Source organism: Carcharodon carcharias, chromosome 2 (genome assembly GCF_017639515.1).
Source record: "Carcharodon carcharias isolate sCarCar2 chromosome 2, sCarCar2.pri, whole genome shotgun sequence".
In the NCBI taxonomy this organism is placed as follows: domain Eukaryota; kingdom Metazoa; phylum Chordata; class Chondrichthyes; order Lamniformes; family Lamnidae; genus Carcharodon; species Carcharodon carcharias.
The window spans coordinates 99983446-100006422 of NC_054468.1; the positions used below are offsets into that span (position 1 = coordinate 99983446).

Below are 22977 nucleotides of genomic sequence, written 5' to 3' on the forward strand. Positions count from 1 at the left end.
CAATCTCATCGCTTGATTTAATGCTTGCAAGCCACCATCCAAAAGTAGCAATATACATTTGGATTTTGCACCATTGCTGTCTGTTTTACACTTGGGCAATGTTCCAAGGGGGTGTTTGTGTCTATTGATAATAATGGAAACCGTCAGGGGAGAAAACAACAATATTAGGACGAGAATGTGAAAAGGAAGAATCTGTTTGAAATTTACCCTCAGATAATTTGAAACATTGATAATGCTTCAATCCCTTGATGAACGCCCCAACATTATGAATTATTAAGTCTTTGAGGTGGTCACTAGCATGATGGACAGGTAGGTTCAATGGATGTTGTTTATACTGATTTATAGAAGGCATTTGATAAAGTTCTCAGCAAGAGATCATGAGAATAAATGACAGCACACAGACTAGGAGGTAACCTTGTAAGGTTATAATTGGTTAAGAGGTAGGAGACAATGTAGGAATAAAACAAATGTGTTCCAAGTGATGGGATCAGACAAGTGGTATTCCCCAGAGATCTGTACTGTAGCCTTAGCTTTTTACCATGTCTATCAATGACTTATATTAAAAATTAGAGAATTATACATTCAAGTGTTCAGATGACACTAAATGAGGAGGCACAAAAATCGTGTGGATGGGGGTAAGAAATTATTAAATGGGGTATGTTTGAAAATAGAAAATGCTCTGGCAGCATCAATGGAGAGAGAAATGGGTAACATTTCAGATCGATGACTTATCCTTAGTTGTGTTTTGCATCGGTAGACAGATGCATTAGAGATGGAGAAGCTGCGAGAATGGAAAAGAGCCCTTACAGGAAATAGGGTGTGAGGAAATGTGATCAAGGTAACTGAGGGAGTCAGTGGGCTTGTAATTAATATTGGCCGATAGCCTATCTCCAGAAATGGTGAAAGAAATCGAGAAAGAGAAGGGAAGAGTCGGAGATGGGCCATGTGAAGGTGTGTAAAGAGGAAGTTGGAAGCAAAGTTAATGAAATTTTCCAGTTCAGGGTGAAAGCAAGAAACAGCAGATATAGACATCAATAAGCTGCAAAGGAGGAGAGTGAATGCTGTGTACAACATAAACAAAGAATGTTTCTTATACCACACAAAAAGGTAGGCATAGTTAGGCCCATGCAGATTCACATAGCAACACCTTTTATTTGATGGAAGTGTTAAAGGAGAAGTTGTTCAATATGAGAACAATTTCATCTAGGCAGAAGGAGTTGGCGGTGGACAGGGACTGGTTGGTCCTCTATTCAAGGAAGGTTTGGAGAGTCCTTAGTCCATACTGGTGGGAGATGGAGGTGTACAGTGATTGTGTTTCCATGGTATAACTTTTAAAGTGATGGAGGGCATTGGAAGAGTCATGGATGTAGGTTGGAAAAGGCTGGACAAGGTGAGACAAAATAAAATGATGATAGGAAAAAATCAATTCAGTGGGACAGGAGCAGCTGACATGATGGGTCCACCTGGGCAATGCCATTTCTGGGTCTTAGAAAGGAGGTAGAAGCAGGCTGTTCGATGGGGACGATGGGGCACCTGAAACATTTAGCTCTGTTTCTTTCTCCATGGATGCTGACTGATCTGCTGAGCATTTGTAACATTTTCTGCCTTTATTTCAGGTTTCCAGCACAGGAAATATGAGCAGGAATAGGCCATTCAGCCCCTTGAGCATGCTCCTCCATTCAACTGGATCATGGCTGGTTTTTTTACCTTAACGCCATTTTCCTGCGCTATCCACTTATTCCTTGATGTCTTTAATATCTAGAATTCTATCGATCTCTGTCTTGAACATACTCAATAGCTAAACTTCCATAGCCCTCTGGGGGAGAGCAGTGCAAAGCTTCATCACCATCTGGGTGAAGAAATTCCTCTGCATCTGAGCCTTAAATGGCCTGCCCCTTATTCTGAGACTGTGTCCCACAGTATTTTGCTTTTACAGAGAACCTAATCGTGCCAGATAAAGTTCAATGTGGGGAAGATGTGAAGGCAGCTATTTAGGATACAGGAAAAATAAATCAGAATATTTCCTTTATAGTGAGGTGGCAGAAATTGTGGCAGAGCCAAGAGATTCAGATATCCATGTAAACAATTTTTTTTATTTGTTCAGGGGATGTGAGCATTGCTAGCTGGGCTAGCATTTATTGCCCATCCCTAATTGCCCTTGACAAGGAGGTGGTGAGACACCTTCTTGAACCGCTGCAGTCCCTGTGGTGTAGGTACACCCACGGTGCTGTTAGGAAGGGAGTTCCAGGATTTTGATCCAGTGACAGTGAAAGAACGGCGATATATTTCCAAGATAGGGTGGTGTGTGGCTTGGAGGGGAACTTGCAGGTGGCGCTGTTCCCATCTATATGCTGCCCTTGTCCTTCTTGTCGAATCTTGGAGACTCAGGTATAATAAGTAATCAAAAAGGCTAATGGAATGCTGGCCTATATCTCAAGAGGATTGAAATGCAAAAGAAGGGAAGTGATGTTCCATTTGCACAGAATCTTGGCAAGTCCCCATCTTGAGTACTGCACTTACAGGAAAGATATATTGGTCTTAAAAGTACAGTAGAGATTCACCAGAGTGATAACTAGGGCTGAAAGGGTTAAATCATGAGGATAGTTTGCCTAAACCGGACTTGTATTCACTGGAGCTTAGATGGTTGAGTTGTTAGGTGTCTGAAATGATAGAAGAATTTAATCAGTCAAAATAGAATTAAAATATCCTCTGGTGTGGAAATCCAGAATGAGTAGGCCTAACCTTAGAATTAGAGCCAGGTCATTCAGGAGTGATGTCAGCAAGCATTTTTTCAAACAAGGTAGTGAGTTAAGAGTGACTGCCCTGGACATCAAGGCAGCATTCAACTATGTGGCATCAAGCAGCCTTTGCAAAACTGGAGTCAATAGGAATCAAGGGAAAACTCTCCACTGGTTGGAGTCATACCCAGCACAAAGGATGGTGGTTGTGGTTGTTGGAGGTTAATCATCTCAGCTCCAGGACATCACTGCAGGAGTTTCTCAGGGTAGTGTCCTAGGCCCAACCATCTTCAACTGCTTCATCAATGACCTTCCTTCCATCATAAGGTAAGAAGTGGGGATGTTTACTGATGATTGCACAATGTTCAGCACCATTCGCGACTCCTCAGATACCGAAGCAGTCCATGTCCAAATGCAGCAAGACCTGGACAATCTCCAGGCTTGGGCTGACAAGTGGTAAGTAACATTCGGGCCACACAAGTGCCAGCCAATGACCACCTCCAACAAGAGAGAATTTAATCAACTCCCCTTGATGTTCAATGGCATTACCATCACTGAATCCCCCACCATCAACATCCTGGGGATTATTATTGAGCAGAAACGGAACTGGACTAGCCATATAAATACCATGACTACAAGACGAGGTCAGAGGCTAGGAATCCTGTGATGGGTAACTCTCCTCCTGACTCCCCAAAGCCAGTCCACCATCTACAAGGCACAAGTCAGGAGTGTGATGGAATACTCCCCACTTGCCTGGATGAGTGCAGCTCCAACAACACTCAAGAAGCTTGACACCATCCAGGACAAAGCAGCCCACTTGATTGGAACCCCATTCACAAACATTCACTCCCTCCATCCAACACTAGCGCACAGTGGCAGTGGTGTGTACCTTATACAAGATGCATCGCAGAAACTCACCAAGCCTCCTTGCACAGCGCCTTCAAAACCCACGACCACTACCATCTAGCAGGATAATGGCAGCAGATACATGGGAATAGCACCACTTGGAAGTTCCCCTCCAAGCCACTCACCATCCTTTTTGGAAATGTATCGCCGTTCCCTCAATGTCGCCGGGTTAAAATCCTGGAGCTCCCTTCCTAACAGCACTGTGGGTGTACCTACACCACATGGACTGCAGTGGTTCAAGAAGGCAGCTCATCACCACCTTCTCAAGGGCAATTAGGAATGGGCAATAAATGTTGGCCCAGCCAGTGATGCCCACATCCCGTAAATGAATAAAATAAATAAATAAACCTGGAACTCTCTCCCTCAATACATGCTCTGGATGCTGGGGGACAATTGGACTTTGATAAATTGAAATTGATAGATTTTTGTTTGGTGAGGATATCAAGGGGTATCGAGCAAAGGGGGATAAAATTTAGTTGAGGTCAGCAATGATCAAATAGAATGATGGAACAGCCTCGAGGGGCTGAATGATCCCTTCAATTCCTATGACCTCTTCCTTTTAATATTTACTACTCATTCTAATTCTTTCACCTTTGCAGCCCCTTCCACACTCCCAGAAAAAAATGTCATTCAGGGGCTCTTTGAAAGGAAGCTCAGGTATGCTAATTGAGGTTGATGTCATGTTATGTATTTAAAGCATTAAACTTTGCACTCTCAAATCAACAAGCTTGAAACACTAAGGTGCTCGTTTTTTGCTGTGTTTAAAATCACAACATGGGATTAAAGCATGCCAGAGACAGGTCCTATTTTGCATTAGGAGAGGGAAGTGGGGGGATGTGAAAAGGACTTCACTAGGGCCTAGCATGCTTGATAAAAACCTGTGTCAAAATGGCTCACAGAGTGCTCTTAAAGCAAGCCTGTCAGCCGGAGGGCATAATTACAGTATGTGATAACTGTCAAGTCAACTGAAAGGTACAAAGAGTTTCTGTCTGGCAAATGAATGCATAAAAAAAGCAATACTTGCATAACTGTGTGCAAGTTGACAAGTGTAAAAAGAGCTGAATAGCATAATAACAGATTCATCGCTTTGCCACATTCTGTGTACAAGCTTGACTTTAGCCTAATTTAGTCTTTAAATTTAATCAATATATGCAGGCAGTGATATTTTAGTACAGTATTGCTGCACCATTTACTCCTTTCCTTTCACTGTGACTGTAACTTACTGTTAGTTGAATGATTTCCAAAATGCTTAATGCAGTTTCAAAGTCTTGCACAAGATAACGTGAACATAATTCTATTACACCAGGTGAACAAGTGAAGTGCCATCTCAATGAAACACATATAACAGGGAATGCATCCTTGAATGGGTTCGATCAACAAAGCTGATAGGCTCCTGACACTATTAACAACCCTCCTGCATCAACAAATTCCTGATTAAAGCCAGAACCATTGGCCTGGCATAGATTCAGCTTTGGTCAAGGTACAATCATTTTATTGGACATACACCCTTGCAGATATGTGACTCAAACCAGCAGACAGGGAAACAAAATGTCACCAGTGATTCGTATTACTTCTGAGAAATGTCAATGGTCCACTTTCCCTGTTGCTTTGTTGGTGCAGTCAATGCTTCATCAGAGAACATCAGTAATCAACTATCTTGGTTGTGGGGTTGGAGTCACTTGTAGACAGACCAAACACAGCAGTGAATCAATAGAATGGTTACAAAACAGAAGGAGACCATTCGGCCCCTCATGTCTGTGCTGGGTCTCTGCAAGAGCAACTCCACTAGTGCCACTCCCTTGCCCCTTCCCCTTTGTCCAAGTTTTTTTGTCATATAATTACTCAATTCCCTCTGAAAGCCATGGATTGAATCTACCTCCACCACACCCTCAGCCAGTGCATTCCAGATCCTAGCCACTCACTGTGTGAAAGTTTTTCCTCATGTTGCCATTGCTTCTTTTGCCAATCACCTTAAATCTGGCCCCTCTCATTGTCCATCGTTCCATCAATGGGAACAGTTTCTCCCTATCTACTTGATCCACATCCCTCGTGATTTTGAATACCTCCATCAAAACTCCTCTCAACCTTCCCTTCTCCTAGGAGAAAAACTCCAGCCTTTCCAATCTAACCATGTTACTGAAGTTCCTCATTCCCTGGAACCATTCTCGTAAATCTTTTCTTCACTTTCTCTAATGCTATCACATCCATCCCAAAGTGAGAAATTTTGTGGAGGTGATGGGGTCTTGACCGTTGGGTGGAGGGCCAGTGAGAGACCTGCGTTTCCTCCTCCTAGAAAGGCTTATCGTATTACGTGCTAATCAGGCATTTAACAGACCACAGGCAGGTCTTTCATGGGATCAGGACTCCCAGGGTTGGGATGTCCCGCACACCAGGAGCAACTGGCCAATCAGAGGTTGGCAGCTCTTTTCTCAGCAGCACCATCATGTGTGACATACATCCACCAGGGGCCCAGGATCGCAGTGAGCCAGGCAGAGGTGTGTGTTGTTGGGAGGGGTTTTGTGAAGTGGGAGGCTCATGGGGGAAGGGGGGGTAGAGGGATCAGCAGCAAGTGCAGGGGATGACTCTCAATGCGTTCCCCTCCTTCCTGATGCTGGGTCTCTCAATCATGCACTGACTGTCTTTGAATGAGATGCCACCCCCTGGGACACCACAAGCAACCCATACAAGTTTGTATGTCATAGTGGCAGGTCTGCCTGCTGTTAGGGTAACACCTGAATTGAACATTAATGGGCCCATAAGGGCCTCAACTGGCAGTGGGGTGGGAAGGCCATCCACCAACCATCCTGCCACGGGTGTAATCAGGGTGAAGTCAGGAAGGTGGCAGGGTCCCCATCCTTCACCTGATTAAATGCCCTCTGCAACTCTGAACTCACCACAGGGGAGAACATAAAATCCAGCCCAAAGTATGGTGCCCAAAACGGGACATAATACTCCAGTTGAGGCTGAACGAATGTTTTATAAAGGCTCACTATAACTTCCTTACTTTTGTACTTGATGGCTCTACTATGAATGACATTGATGAATCAGTTTGGTTTTTATAGTTTTTTTTATCTGGTGCCAGTTGACAAATTATTAAATGCATTAAATTCTGCATTTTGCAATTTACCCTGGAGCTCAGGACCAGGGGGTTGCTCATCTGGGATCAGAACCAATGCACTATAGTATCTAACCTGCTCAGTACTACATCTGACATTTGCCAGGGGTTATAACTGTAATTGTTACTCATTTCCCATGACAGTAATGTGTCTGTACACACAAGCACTGCACAATGACAGCATAGATTATGTAAAGGAGGCAGGATATTCTACCATCCCCCTTTGACATTCATGTGTGTTAATAGTGCCACTACTAACTGAGTAAACCTTCACCATATGGTAGAATAGCGCAAGAACAGATACAGAAGAAGCTATAAAAATGCCTGTTGTCCAGCTGACCAACTCTGGAGCCCATGGGCTGAATATTATGAGCGTGGGGGCTGGTGATAGAGGGCGTGTATTGCTCATCCCCCCCAAAAGAAGGGTTGGTGCTGCTCCAACTGTTGTGCAACATGGCTGCCCCCGCAGCAATGAAGCGCTGCTGGCAACATGAGAGAGTGGGACTTCTGACTGACCAGCAGTTCTACCAGTCCCAACAGTGCCAGAACTCTGTAGGGGATACTGCTGGGACTGCAAGAAGGCCCCAGGATGAAGAGGACATGGATCCTAGTGAGAGATAGGTTATGGGTAATGTACAGTGAGTGATCAGGGAGCTTAGGGAGGGGTGGGTGAGTGAGGGGGCAGGTTTTGGAGGTCAGGTTGGGAGAACCAAAGGGGAGTATACACACAGGGCATCCACTGAAAGATGTGCCCCCACCCCCCCACCTCTCTTCCTGCCTTTCAACCAATTTGCTTAAAAAGATGGCCTTCCCTCTCACGCCTGCCTGCCCATGCCAACCATACTATGACATGGGCAGCATAATATTTGGGTTAATTGGCTTGTTAACAAGTTCAATTGCCCATTAATTATTTATTTCAAAATGGCGGGCGCGCTGCTGATTTTGGCACCTGCCTACCTCTTGTATTATGGGGACCGGATCGGGATGGCAAGAAGATGGGGAGTGAGCTACCCATCATATTTGACATGCCTCCCTCCAAAAACACAACCGGCTGGGTTTAGGGGTCGGTGGGATTGTGTGGGGTAGTAGTGTAAAATCCAGACCTATTTGGGGTACGTTTAAGATATAAGGTGCTATATAAAGGCAAGTTTTGTTTTGCTAATTTCCTACAGGGTTCACTGTTCCTTTGTAACATGCTGTGGATAGCCCTATGGACTGCATTATAAACCACATGGTTGTGTCCTACAGAGAGATTTATGCTACAATAATGGTGCAGCATATGTCACAGGGTAGAATAACAATGGATGAAACATGTATACACTTTGGATATACACGATGTATGTAAAATATATGCATCGTACATCGGGGGATGTGCCAGCTCACCACATCCTCCCCACAATCGGGCATTTTTGGTACTCGCAGGGTGTCATTCTGTAACATCCTACTGAAATGCATCGAGCACAGTGACTCTGACCCACTCCCAGTTTGCTTGGCTTCCTTGCCAAATATGGAGATAGCTGTTGTCAAAATAAAACAGCAGTTGAACCACCTTTTTTCCCATCAGATCATATAACAAATGAACTAAGTGACGAAACACCAAAAGGGGGCAGACAAAGTTTGCCAAGGGAAGGTGTTAATGTTCGCTGCCGTCCCCACTGTTGCACACAGGCATGTCATAGTCTTACCTCTGCATGCCATTGCCTTTTCTGGCTCGTAGCCTGCCTTGCAGGTGCAGCTCCCTATAGGCACCATCCATTCTCCGTCACCATTACAATACAGTTTGATGGGCACATCGACCTCCTCAGCGTTCTGCACACAGGTGCCCTTGGCAATGACCAGTGAGGTGCTCTCTGTGCCTGTCATGGTCTCAGCGAAGGTGGCATAGTTCTGAATGACACTTGGGCACTTCTTGAAAAAGACACGGACGGAGAGGAGCGACATGCAGGCGCCATAGTCCTGAAAGGCCAGATAAAAGCCATTCTTGCTGAGAGGTCCAAAGCTGCGGATCTCAGTGTTGACCTTCATCAGCCTGCCGCCAAAGTCCACCTGGGAGAAGCTTTCGTCCGCAGCAATGGTGTCCACCTTGAGGTATGGCATCTCAGCCCACAGAGCTGTATGTTGGACAGTCAGCCCAGAGTCAGTCTCGTAGTAATACAAATTGAATGTTTCTTTGCAGGAACCTGGGACATTAGGTATGCTGCTGCAGTCACGCACAGTAAACCTCATCTCCACGTAAATGCGCTGGGCACCCTTACGGTTGACGAATGTGGTCCACAGCCAATTATTTTGGTTGGACTCAAAGACATTGCAGACCTGGTAGGTACGGATGGTATTGAGGTTTTCATCGTAGCCGCTCACCTCTTCCCACTGCAAGGAAACAGAAAAAGACAAGGGCAGACATCGCCAAGTCAGTACAGTCACGGTCAGGTTTGGTGTTTCCTCGTGTCTACACATCTGATGTAAAATATTCTGCACTGAGACACAGACAGACAAGACCTTCTACTTAAAGAGTGTCATTCTTTTAATCAGGATTTTGTAACAATAGAACTACTCTAAAACAGATTCTCCAAATCAGGAACACGTTTTCATGTGGGAAAGTTGTTTCTTTAAAGGGGGATTCTTATTATCCTATTTCCTTTTAAAGAGAGAACAGGTTTGCTTTGAAACCTATCCACCTGATTTTTGGCAGGAACGACCAGCTTGGAACTTCCCTGCCATCTCCAAAATTAACAACAACTTGTATTTCTATATTACCTTTATCATAGCAAAACACTTCACAGGAGAGCTACCAGCCAAAATTTAACACTGATCTGTATAAGGAGGTACATGAGCAGGTGACCAAAAGCTTGGCGAAAGAGATAAGTTTTAGGGAATACCTTAAGGAGAAGAGAGAGATTAAGGAGATTTAAGGAGGGAAATCCAGTGCTTAGGGCCAAGGCAGTTGAAGACACAGCTACTAATCACGGATGGATTAAAATCAGTAATGCACAAGAAGTCAGAGTTGGAAGGTAGCAGATATTTCGGATGGCTGTAGAGCTGGAAGTTGTGACAGAGATGGGGAGGGGTGAGAACTGGACAAGTGGCTGTTAACTGAGGCTTTGGAGTTAAAATGCCCAGACACCATCAGGTTTGAAGCTTAGGTTAGCAAATGCACATTGCATTCATTTGTCTAAAACCTTGTTACAACAAAGGGGACAAACTGAGTGATGAACAGACAAAGCTGGAAATATTCAGCTGGTTACGGCAGTGTCTGAGGAGAGAAAAAGAGTTAATGTTTCAAGCCTGTGACCTTTCATCAGAACTGGGAAAGGTTAGAGAAGTGATAGGTTTTAAGTAGGGAGTATATGGGACAAGGACAGGTCTGCAATCGGGTGAAAGGCCGGAGAGATTGAATGACAGAACAAGTTATCTCACCGGGCTGAAGGGAATGGCGATGGGGCAAGAAATGAAACAAAGAAAAAAAAGTGTGCCTGGCGTAGTGTTCCTGCCAAAAATCAGGTGGATAGGTTTCAAAGTCTGCCTGACTGAAAGGAAAAATGGAAAAGCCAAAGCAAGCAGAGGAAACAAAATGGATCAGAGACAATGGTTTAAAATTGTTGAACTGAATGTTGAGTCCGAAATAAAGGCTGTGAAACATTAACTCTGTTTCTCCTCCACAGGTTCTACCATAACTTGCATTTTCTGTTTTTATTTCAGATTTCCAGCATCTGCAGTATTTGGCTTCTCAATGAGTGTTGAACATCCCGGCTTCTGCTGTGCAGAAGGTCGCTATGTGGAGGTACGTCAGGAGGTTTCACCACATGACCTCCCATCTCCAAGGCCCTGTTTCTTTTCCGCCTCAGTCTCCAATATCTTTACAAATAATAAGCAAAAGTGCCCAAATAAAAATATTTTTAAAACACACAATTTTTTAACACCTCTATAATTTTTCTCCTATGTTGCTCACAGGAATTCCAGGGGATTAATCTTTAATTTCTTCAGGGCTCCTGGATAATCATGGAGGGTTGGCAGTTCCAATAATGCTGTGTTCAAAAAAACAGTAGATGCTGATGATTTTGGGGATCTGTACTAAGGGAAATTCACCAAGTCCAATAATGGGGATTGAACCCATGACTTCCCTTGCTCAAAGACAAGAGTGCTACCAACTGAGCCAAGTTGATACTCTCCTACTTTCCAATAGCTATAGATGGGCTTCTTCACACATCTATCTCCCAATCCCAGCCGCACCCAAGCTCATCACATGTGGGTTTATTCTATTCCCCAGTCTTCTGCTCCACTCCCAGTCAGACATTGTCAGTCATAAGAACACATGCATTAGGAGTAGCAGTAGGCCATTCAGCCCCTCAAGCCGACTCAGCCATTCAATAAGATCATGGCTGATCTGATTATGGCCTCAACTCCACTTTCCTGCCCATTCCTCTTAACTCTTGACTCCCTTGTAGATCAAAAGCCAAATATATACCTAACTCAGTCAGTAACTCTGGGTTCAGCATTCAAAGAAGCAAATCTGGAAATAATGCCAGGAGCTAGGGTAATGCCAGGCACAGAGCATGTGTGAAATAAAATCTTAATTACAGGGAGCCACAGTTTTAATCCACTTTTCACTTATGGGTGGGTGGGGAGGGGTGATGGTGCTGGGCATGAGAAGGGGCAGGGACCGAGGTAGGACTGGGGAACCTGGAGAGGGGATTAGAGAAAACAAAAGGGGAACTGGGGAACATAGTAGAGTCCTTAATATGCTAAAGGAGTCATTAACAGGGGTGGGGTTTATGGGATGACCTTCGAAGGTTCTGGTGACAACCTCTTGCTTTTTCTATGTTCATTCTTCACATTAACTGTGGCTGTGAGAGTAAAATATTGAGCAGTGGCTATTCAATGATTGTTTATCACCATTGACTATCACAACATAATCCCACTTCAGCAATTGGATACTTGGATATATCCCAATCTGGTTAGCAGGTGATAAGAAACATCACTCACTGGATACCCACTCATTAGGAAACATTATCTGGGTCTACTTAAAGTTTATTCCTGCAATGACTGCAATAATTGTACTCCAAACATGTCGTTTGCAAGCATTAATGTGATTTTTTACGATCTAACAAGGAATTATGCTGCAGGCTGTTCTAACAGGAATGTTTTTCTTCATCCACACAATGAAATTAATCATGGAGCTTGCAGCCGGCACAATCTTTTATTTATTTATTTGCCTTGCAATTGAACTGTTTGTTTTCAGTGGGCAATTAATGTTAATTTGCCTCAAATCAATGAGCACTGTTTTTCAACTGCCGAGGAAAATATAGGGAAGTTAATTTTGTTTTAATGACATCTGTACAGAAAATATAGACTGTGCCAACATTTTAGGTGGCAAGATAATTGTTTGGCAAATCAGTGGCATTTAGTGAGTCTTGAACAATTTTATTGAAATTTGTGTTTATTGTCATACACTCTGTCCTTCTGCGGACTCCATGGGAAACAGTCATTGCAAGTTCTGTTGCATAAACAGATAATGTTAAAACTCTCCTGTTTGAAACAAGCACAGGATGCAGTTTTAATATCCCCGGAGCACTTATAAACATGCTTTCTCCTTCTCTGTTTGAAGGCGGGGACATTTGAAGCAAGGTCTGTAAATTCCTCTCCAGAGATTGGAGCACATAATCTAGGCTGACACTCTCAGTGTAGCACCAAGGGAGCACTGTATTCTTGGAGGTGCCATCGCCTAAACTGAAGCCCCATCTGCCCTCTCAGGTGAACATAAAAGATCCCATGTCAACATTCAGAAAAAGAGCTAGGAAGTTTTTCCTAATGGACAGGCCAATATTTACCCCTTTATCAGCATCAGTAAAAGAGATTAATCGCTCATTATGTCCATGGCCCAGGAGAGGAGGGTGCAGACAGTGCCAAACACTGGGGCCCAGGGCTGGTTGGAGGGGGTGGGGTGTGTGGCAGGGGTGAGGGCTCTTTGTTTTTAACAGAGCTTCTTGACCCCCAGTGTGAACATCCAGAGGCAGAACTGAAGACCTGAAAAACCGTCTTTAAAAAAAATAGGGACCTTCGGGCTGGGTTCCGATGTTTTATAAAGCCAGCTTGTCAGTGGCAGTGTCAATTCCACTGAGTCGCTGTGGCTGCTGCTTCTGACCTACGAGCAGCTTTGTGCTTCCGATTTTTTTGAAAAGCATGCCAATTGGATGTGGTGGAGGGGAGGGGTGAGATGGTTGGAGGAGATTGGGGGTTGTTGGAGGGGTAGGAGGAGGTCGGGAATCTATTGGAGGGGTGTAGGAGAGGTCAGGGTGCTGTTAAAGGGGTGGGGTTAGGTTGGGGGTATTGGAGGGGTGGGGGTAGTTTGGGGGGTGTTGAAGGGATGGGGGTAGGTTTGGGGGTGTTGGAGGGGTGGGGGTGAGGTTGGGGGTGGGAGATAGGTTGGGGTTGCTGGAAGGGTGGTGGGTAGGTTGGAGGTTTGTTGGAGGGGTAGGGGAGGTTGGGGGCTGATGGAGGTGTGGGGCACAGGGATGGGGTGGCAGGGGTAACATGGCATGGGGTGAGGTGTGTCGCTCTTTTTTGCTGTTGGAGTTTCTTATTTATTAATTACATTTTTCCATTTTAGGCTGTAAATTCACAGAGTACAACACAATTTGTATGACAGCTTCTGGAGGAAATGGAAACAATACAGTTCTTGAGTTAAGGATGCACTGAATTTATGTACTTTGTATCATTCTTCTCTGAAAAATTCAGATCAGCAATTCAATCTACTGTACATTTTTCCTAAGCTACTGGTGATGTCTGATTGACATCAATCCTGGGAATAGTGTCATTAGCATAAAAGGAGCAGATGCCTTTTAGGTATTTAGTGGGTTGGCACCAGAGAAATCAGAATGGCAAGGTTGTATTAGCTACAGAGTTGAATTATTTTGTAAATGTAGTGATTTTTTTGTAGCCTCTTTTCTCATCAGTTGATTGCCCCGTGATTAATTATCCTTAGAAAATCAGCTTTGGGCCTCCAATTCACCATTGCTGCAGTCACTCTGCCTACTGCCTGCAGGTGTAATGGAAGAAAGACAAGACCTACATTTATACAACACCTTTCACAATGTTTAAAATTGCTTTAGAGCCAATTAAGTACTTTTGAGTTGTAGTCACTGGTATAATGTAGACAATATTATCAAATGGTGGAGCCACTGTATGGCTTACTCCTGCTCCTAATATGTATGTTCATACGTTATCCTGGATAGATGAGATGAACTGGGTTAGATGGCCTTTGTCATCCATAATTAACTTGTGAACAGAGAGTGGAATCATGGTATATGTTTATTTTGTTGCTAATAAAAGTTTACTGTGAGCCAGGACAGAAGTACATAATGGGCTAACAGTAACCTGTTTTGCACCATACGTGTTTCTCAAGAACCTTTTCCATTGACTTCAATCTTGTCCTTTTGTTTACTTACATATTATCCCATTCTATCTTGGTGCTTTTATGAGATTTTAAAGGTATTGAAATAATGTGATAAAATTGAGTTACATAGTAGATATTGAAAATATATTGTGGTGAGAAGCAGCAATCAGCAATCTTCAGGTTTGCTGTTCAAGAAAACACAAATACAATTGTGAACCATTCCGTCTTTGTTTTCTGGCCTCTTAAAAGTTGAATCTCAGAGACACCTGAGAACTCCAATGCTTCTCACTGACAGTGAAGACCTATGTTGTTCAATCATTCCACTTTGTTGCTCAGGAGTCATTTGATCCTTCTACCCTGAGAGATTACTGATAAAATAGAACGCAATTACATCCCTTCTATGAAATAATTATATTGAATAATATCATGCACCCAGGCAGAAGAAAGTATTCTACTACTTCCACAGAATGGAAAAGATTTTGTGCTGTTTATCTCGGTTGCAAGTATTAGAGCTTGCTGTGCACACTTTGGCTGCTGCATTTCCTTCATTACAATGATGGCTGCACTTCAAAAAGTAACTAATTGGCTGTAAATTGGAACATCCTGAGGTCCAGGTCAGCAGGGAACCAGGAGCAAAGCCATGCAAGGGCACATGCAGCTATCATGCAGCAATAGAGCTGGCACAACAACAGTAATATTGGCAAGTTGCAGCCTTAAACCTGCACCCACCTCCCTTTCCCCTGCTGCAATGTGGACCTATTAGAATGATGCCAGGAAAGGGTTTGCAGGTTCCTCTCAGACAACATCTTGTCAGTAACCATAAATCCTGGGAGCTGTTGTCACTAGCTCAGACTCACAAGTGCACAAAAGAATGGTTTACATTAATATAGCACATTTCATGACCTCTCAAAGCACTTTACAACCAATAGAATACTTTTAATGTTTAGTAATGTAGGAAATGTGGCAGCCAATTTGCACACAGCAAACTCTCACAAACAGCAATGAGATAATGACCAGAAAATCATTCAGTGATATTAGTTGAGGGATAAATATTTGCCAGGACATTGAGCAGAACTCCCCAACCCTTCTTCAATATTATGCCATGGGATCTTTTACATTGACCTGAGAATCAGACAAGGCCTTGGTTTAAAGTCTTGTCTGAATGACAGCATCTCCAGTAGTGTTACACTCCCTCATTACTGCATTGGATGTTCCGCCTAGATTTTGTGTTGAGGTCCCTGGAATCCACAACTTTCTAACTCAGGAGCTGGGAATGCTTGCACTAACCACGTGTGACCCCACACCCTTCCTCTTTATCTTCACCTATCACATCAGAATCCACTTCTCTTGGCTGCCAATGGATGGGTGTATCTGTTGATCATTTCTAAACACTTTTGCAACATTAGTCGCCCTATTGTGGCATAACCTTTTCATTATCTCCATCCCTTGTCGCTGCTAAATTTTTCACTCCCACCAACAATGTACTCCCCTGTCTGATTGCAATAATTACGCAAATGCATTGAGGCAACAGTTTGAGAGCTGTCAACACATCAGCAACCATCCCAAACAATTTCCACCAGTCAGTTCCATGACGACCTGACAGTTTAAGACAATGAATTCACTTCCATTTATAGTTTTGGCTGGTTTCAGGGAAAGACAAATGCAATGCCTGCTGTCTTCTGCTTCTGCCATACTGCCAATTCAACTCATTGTTAGTCAGTTCTCAATTTAATGAAAAATTAAAGCAGGCAGGCATTTATATTGTGAGGAAATGTTTGATAAATTCACAACGATGCCCGGGCTGCAGGAGCAGCCTACAGGTGCTCTCAAATCATATCTCAGTAGCTTCAGGTTTAATTGAATCCCAACTGAACTCACGGATAATTAAGATTGCTTCCTCAGTAGTTTAATCCTGGGATTGTGCAATAAAATTATACTGATTTTGAAAATTAATTCATTAACAGCGCTGACAGCTTCCTCATTGAAAAGGCAATTTGAGTCCAGCTTATGTATAAAACCAAAATGCTTTCCACTGAGCAATTTTTTTCAAATTAATTCCCTATAAAATGCTGACCCTATTAATTCATATTTGTACTGAGGTCACAGACAAACTGTTCACTTCCACCGTTTGACTCACACCAAGTGAATTAATCAAAGTTCAATGTAATTAATTGTATTATTCATGCAACCTTTATAATTACAAGTAAAACTGAGGAATGTGAAGCAGGAGGATCTTTTACAGGTTAACTGATGCTCTTTATTTTAAGCAAAGTTTTAACTATAGCAGTTTGATAAAGTGAAAGCTGTCAGCTGTAACCTTCCGGTGAGCACTTAATCATAGATTGGTTGATGGGAAAGTTTAATTGCGATTATTGGTTGGTGGAATGACTTAGTTAAGTGTGGTCAACAATTAAATAGCAACACAGGAATTTCTGGATAAAAAGTCCGTGGTCTTTCTATTTTAACCATCCTGGTAGTCACGTGATAAAATGATAATGGAATGGTTGATTCATTATTGAATTACATTGTTTCTGTGCAGTTGACTCAGTCACTCAGCCTGTCTGGCAGTGCTTATGCTCCAAATGAGCGTCCTCCCATCCTACTGTGTTTAATCCTATCAGTATAACATCCTCTGCTCCCTCACGTGCTTATCTAGCATCCCCTTAAATGCATCAATGAGGACAATCAATCTCTATTAGTTTACAGTACACCCAGACATGAGGCGAGGAAAGTCCAACTGCTGGAGAACTTTAAGAAGTGTACTCCTCCCGAGCAAGCTACAATTACCCTTTACCAAACTGCCCATAAATTGTAGCAGAAAAATACTGCAGATGCTGGAAATCTGAAATAAAAACTGAAAAGCTGGAAATACTGGGCATGTCTGACAGCATCTGTGGAGAGAGAAGCAGAGTTAACATTTCAGGTTGATGACTCAGGGCTGCTGAGTCTTTCTCATGTTTTCTGGCTTTCCTCATTAATTGCATCACACAGTAACACATCAGCATTCAGTTTACAAAAAATGTTTAGGCATGGATGGATCTTGCCAAATCTCACATCTGTCATGTTCCCACTGCAGCAGTTTCCTAAAGTAAAGCCAAGGTGCCAGCTTCAACTATTGTCTCCTAGTGCAAAGAACACCCCTTCCTGCATTTATTTGTCAAATCACCAGTTGTCTGGGTCAATCGGTTAATGTGATCCATGGTTGGTAGAATTATACAGTTAGGTTCCCTTATGTCTCAGTAACATGTACTGCCAAGTGTATCTATACAAGCGAAGAATGAGAAATTGAACATTGAGTTCTTTTGCTCAGCCCCTGATGATTCTGCGTACCATCCAACTGTCCATAGCCTATGTGCCGGTGTATTTCAGTTCAGTTCGTTTAGAAAGGAAGCCTAATTATATATGTTAATGAGACCACAAGCCGATGAAAGTTGCTGATGTTTGACTGGAATTCCACCCAGACCAATAAGATGTTAAAGCAAAACTTGTTAACCTTCCAATCTAAAGGAGCAGATGGAAAAAGGTTCCAACAAATTTTTCTCCCATATTTTGCAATTTTTGATCAATATTTGGTAGATATACTTTTTTCTCTACTAATGTATTTGTTTTTGTTCCAGTTAATGCAGTGCAGTATAATACAGTAATACATTACATGATAATACAGTACAGATAGTATAGTAAAAAGTGGATCTTGAGTTCTCAGTGCATTCAGCCAATTGCTAATTCTCCTTGGAGTGACTAGGAGGAACAATTGGTGGAATGATTAGAGGGGAGATGAGAAAAACATTTTTCACCTAGAGGGCTGTGGGGGTCTGGGACTCACGACCTGAAAGGGTAGTAGAGGTAGGAACCCTCAACTCATTTAAAAGGTATTTGGATGTGCACCTCAGGCGCCATAACCTTCAGAGCTACGACCAAATGCTGGGAAATGAGACTAGGCTGGGTGGCTCATTTTTCTGCTGGCACAGACATGATGGGCCGAGTGGCCTCTTTCTGTGCCGTAAACTTCCCATGATTCCTATAATATTTAACGTGCCATAATTTGATGCATCAGGACAGCGTTAATTAGACTTGACCTTGTCCTTTTATCACAATGATACTTAGAAACATAGAACATAGAAACTAGGAGCAGGAGTAGGCCATTCGGCCCTTCGAGCCTGCTCCACTATTCATTATGATCATAGCTGATCATCCAACTCAATAGCCTGCTCCCGCTTTCTCCCCATACCCTTTGATCCCTTTCGCCCCAAGAGCTATATCTAACTCCTTGAAAACAGACAATGTTTTGGCTTTAATGACTTTCTGTGGTAGCGAATTCCACAGGCTCACCACTCACTGGGTGAAGAAATTTCTCCTTATCTCAGTCTTAAATGGTCTGCCCCGTATCCTCAGACTGTGACCCCTGGTTCTGGACTCCCTCACCATCGGGATCAACCTTCCTGCATCTACCCTGTCTAGTCCTGATAGAATTTTATAGATTTCTATGAGATCCCCCCTCATTCTTCTGAACTCCAGCAAATATAATCCTAACCGACTCAATCTCACCTCATATGTCAGTCCCGCCATCCCAGGAATTAGTCAGGTAAACCTTCGCTGCAGTCCCTCTATAGCAAGAACATCCTTCCTCAGATAAGGAGACCAAAGCTGCACTCAATATTCCAAGTGTGGTCTCATCAAGGCCCTGTATAATTGCAGCAAGATATCCCTGCTCCTGTACTCAAATCCTCTGGCTATGAAGGCCAACATACCATTTGCCTTCTTTACTGCCTGCTGCAACTGCTTGCTTACCTTCAACGACTGGTGTACGAGGATACCCAGGTCTCGTTGCACATTCTTCTCTCATTTTATAGCCATTCATACAATAATCTGCCTTCCTGCTTTTGCTACCAAAGTGGATAATCTCACATTTATCCACATTATATTGCATCTGCCGTGCATTTGCCCACTCACTCAGCTTGTCCAAATCACACTGAAGCTTCTCTGCATCCTCCTCACAGCTCATCCTCCCACCCAGCTTTACGTCACCTGCAAATTTGGAGATATTACATTTAGCTCCCTCATCTAAATCATTAATATATATTGTGAATAACTGGGGTCCCAGCACCGATCCCTGCAGTATCCCACAAGTCACTGCCTGCCATTTGGAAAAAGACCCGTTTATTCCTACTCTTTGTGTCCTGTCTGCCAACCAGTTTTCTATCCATCTCAACATGCTACCCCCAATCCCATGTGCTTTACTTTTACACGCTAATCTCTTATGTGGGGCTTTGTCGAAAGCCTTCTGAAAGTCCAAATAAACCACATCCACTGGCTCCCCCTCATCAACTCTACTAGTTACATTCTCGAAAAATTCCAGTAGATTTGTCAAGCATGATTTCCCTTTCGTAAATCCATGCTGACTCTGTCTGATTCTGCCATTGTTTTCCAAGGGCTCGGCTATTAAATCTTTTATAATGGACTCTAGAATTTTTCCCACTACCGATGTCAGGCTGACTGGTCTATAATTCATTGTTTTCTATCTACCCCCTTCTTGAATAGTGGGGTTCCATTAGCTACCCTCCAATCTGTAGGAACTGTTCCAGAGTCTATAGAATCTCGGAAGATGACCATCAATGCATCCAATGTTTCTAGGGCCACTTCCTTAAGTACTCTGGGATGTAGATTATCAGACCCTGGGGATTTATCGGCCTTCAATCCCATCAATTCTTCCAACACCATTTCCCTACTAATCCTTTAAGCTGGTAATAGTGAGGTGCAGGAAACCAGGATGGGTGATGGTATTTCTCCATAACCAATCTGATTGAAGTTTTATTAATAAATAGTGTGCTTAATAAATTAGAGTGAGCGAATTCAATGGCAAATCACAAACAGTAAGAGGAATGAAGAGAAGGAAGGAAAGATTGGAGTAAGGTAGAGAAAAAAGAGAAAAGTAAAACAAAAATACATTTTCATTGTTCAAATCTCCAGCAACAATTACTACCTGAAGGAATGAAGGTCTGCACTTGTGATTAATTTTTGGTGCTATTAACTTTTATCATGTTAGAGGGTACTTAGGTTAAAATGAACAATTATCTTTTGGTAGTGAGGTTAGCTCAGATTCACTGTGCAAATGCAGTAATTTCACTTCAGACGACAAGATGCCATTTTCACAGAGTTAATGGTAGAGTGGTGCATCTCGGACAGTGACTTTTGGATTTCTACGTTTAACAGTTCATCTGAAGTTAATCTAGCGTTTTCACATTAATAATTGTGAGTGCCATTATGACAGCACGTTATCACCCAATATATTTTTTTTTCTGTATTTTCCAGATCAGGCTATAGGAGGGAGCATTAATGGGATGGAAGTGAGCTGAAAGCATCCTAATCACAGTATTTTACATTTTAATTGGTACAAGATGAAAGACGGTATGACAAGGAGAGCAGCAGGTACCAGAGCCTACAATTGCTCAGACTCCATGCTGATAGACAGATAGTGAGGTACTGGATTTTGGCAGCCATTGTTTTATCCCCATCAACTATTTCAAAAAGTTTTTTTTAATTTTACTAATTTAACGTAGCCTGTACAAAGATTCACAGCATCATGATGCCATTTATAAAAGCTCTACTAATTTCTGCCCCATAGATGGAATTTCGTATATGAATAGCAGCAACTCCAACTCCAATTACTCTCATTCCTCTGCTCTAGACTCCTCCCCACCCCCAGCCCTGCGAGATGATTTACCTTTTGTCTTTTTGAGAATTACTATTAAACTGCTTCTACCTCCCTTCCAGGCAGAACATTCCAGATTATACAAATCCCTTTCAGGAGGGGGGAAAATAATTAAAAGAAAAGAAAGACTTTCTATTTACGTGTCACCTTTCATGTTGACCAAAGCACTTTACAGCCAATGAAGTGCTTTTGAAGTGCAGTCACTATTGTAATGTAGGAAATGCAGCAGCCAATTTGTGCCCAGCTAACTGTGTGGGTGGACACCCCATGCCAGTGGCTCGTAAGGTCAGAGCTGTCCTCAATTTTTATGCCTCCGGCTCTTTCCAGGATTCAGTGGGTGATCTTTGCGGTGTCTCCCAATCAACTTTACATACTTCGGTCAAGCAGGTTACAGACGCTCTGTTCAGGCGTGCATTGGCCTTCATCCACTACCGCTGGGACGATGTCAGCCAGACAGAGCAAGCCGGAGGCTTTGTGGCTATTGCTGGCTTCCCCAGTGTCCAGGGTGCTATAGACTGTACACATGTGGCCAACAAGGCGCCAGCAGGTGAGTCCAGTGCCTTCATCAACAGGAAGGGCTTCCACTCCATGAACGTGCAGATAGTGTGTGATCACAGGATGCAGATTCTACAAGTCTGTGCAAGGTACCCAGGCAGCTCCCACAACACCTACATCCTCAGACACTCCCAGATTCTGGGGCTCTTCAGTGCTCCAGCCCGGCTGGATGGATGGCTGCTGGGTGACAAGGGCTATCCCCTCAGAAGGTGGCTCATGACGCCTCTCTGCCATCCAAGAACAGAAGCTGAGCAGTGGTACAATAGGAGCCACGCCTCCACAAGGACTGTGGTGAAGAGATCCCATTGGTCTTCTCAAAATGTGCTTCAGATGCCTGGACCATTCCAGGGGCATACTGCAGTACCCCCCAGATCGAGTGATAGATCGCATGCTGCGCTCTCCACAATCTTGCGTTGCAAAGGGAGACGCTGTGGATGATGAAGGTGTAGATGGAGTGGCTGCAGCTGCAAATGATGAGTCCAGCAGCGAGTCCGAGGATGAGCACACCAGGGAAATGCTGAGGGGGTAGACGCTGACCCAGGCGTACTCCAGGGAGGCAGGGACACCCGGGACATTCTAATACAAGGAACCTTTAGCTAGCACAGCACATATGGATCTCCAACACAAGCCTGGCCTGTCACCTCCATCCTGGAGACCTTAGTGCAAAATCTGTCTGGAAAGGAGCATTGAGGATGGGCCCAGTCAATAAACGTAAAAGACACACAAATCACTCATCAAATCTCAGGAATCCATGCACATGCCCAAGAAAAGAGGCACCCCCAGCCATTTTATATGACATATTTTAATGCTGTAACAAAAGCCTCTTGACATAATAGAAATAAAATAGTGCTGCACTTCATACACAATCAGAAGGAACTCTTAGGGGGGCCAACAAAAAACCACCAGTGATGAACCCAGGGAGTGCCTAAGGTGCCTTATGTTTACGTTTGTGGTGCCCTCTCACTGGCAGTGGCATCTGAGACAGCCTGCTCTCCCTGCTGTCCTGTTGGCCTCAATGACCTTGGCGGACGTCCTCTGGCCCATCGAGCCTATGCTGGCCCCACCTGGGAGGGAGCAGCCAATTCCACAGCTGGCACCTCCCCTGTCGTCGCAGCCTCATTGGATGCCGTGGTCACTGGCAGAGGGGCGGAGGAGCTGCTATCCTTATCCGGAGCACCCTGAGAGGTGCCCACAGAGACGACAGGCAGCGGCTCCGCCGACATGAGGTCCGTTCGGCCTTCCCGTAGATGGATGGGCACCGAGGTGGGATAGCTGGTGCCCAAACCACCACCCACACAGTCACTGACTACCTGAGGTCAATGCCCCTGTGAGGGATTGCAGGTCAGATCACAACCCCAGGAACCCCTGATCCTGTCCCTGGAGCTGCCCCTCCATGAGAGTAGCCACTCTCCCAATGGAGAAAGCTTGGCGCTCAGCCATGAGACTCAACGCATTGGCGATGGTCCATGTAGACTCCTCCACCACTGACACCAAGCCAAGCACAGCCTCATGTATCTCCACCAGATGTCCCCGAGCACCCGGTCACATCTCATCAGTTGGCTGC

The 22977-nt window shown here is 43.9% G+C and overlaps 1 protein-coding gene across 2 annotated transcripts in view; it reads right to left on the reverse strand.

Moving 5' to 3' along the window:
- The window catches only part of LOC121291029 (ephrin type-B receptor 1), a 550430-nt gene that overhangs the window by 318155 nt on the left and 209298 nt on the right, over nt 1-22977 (reverse strand). For both annotated transcript variants that reach the window (XM_041212061.1, XM_041212060.1), the window contains one exon: nt 8445-9126. In XM_041212061.1, the coding sequence (XP_041067995.1) occupies nt 8445-9126 (682 nt within the window). The remainder of the gene's footprint in view (nt 1-8444; nt 9127-22977) is intronic.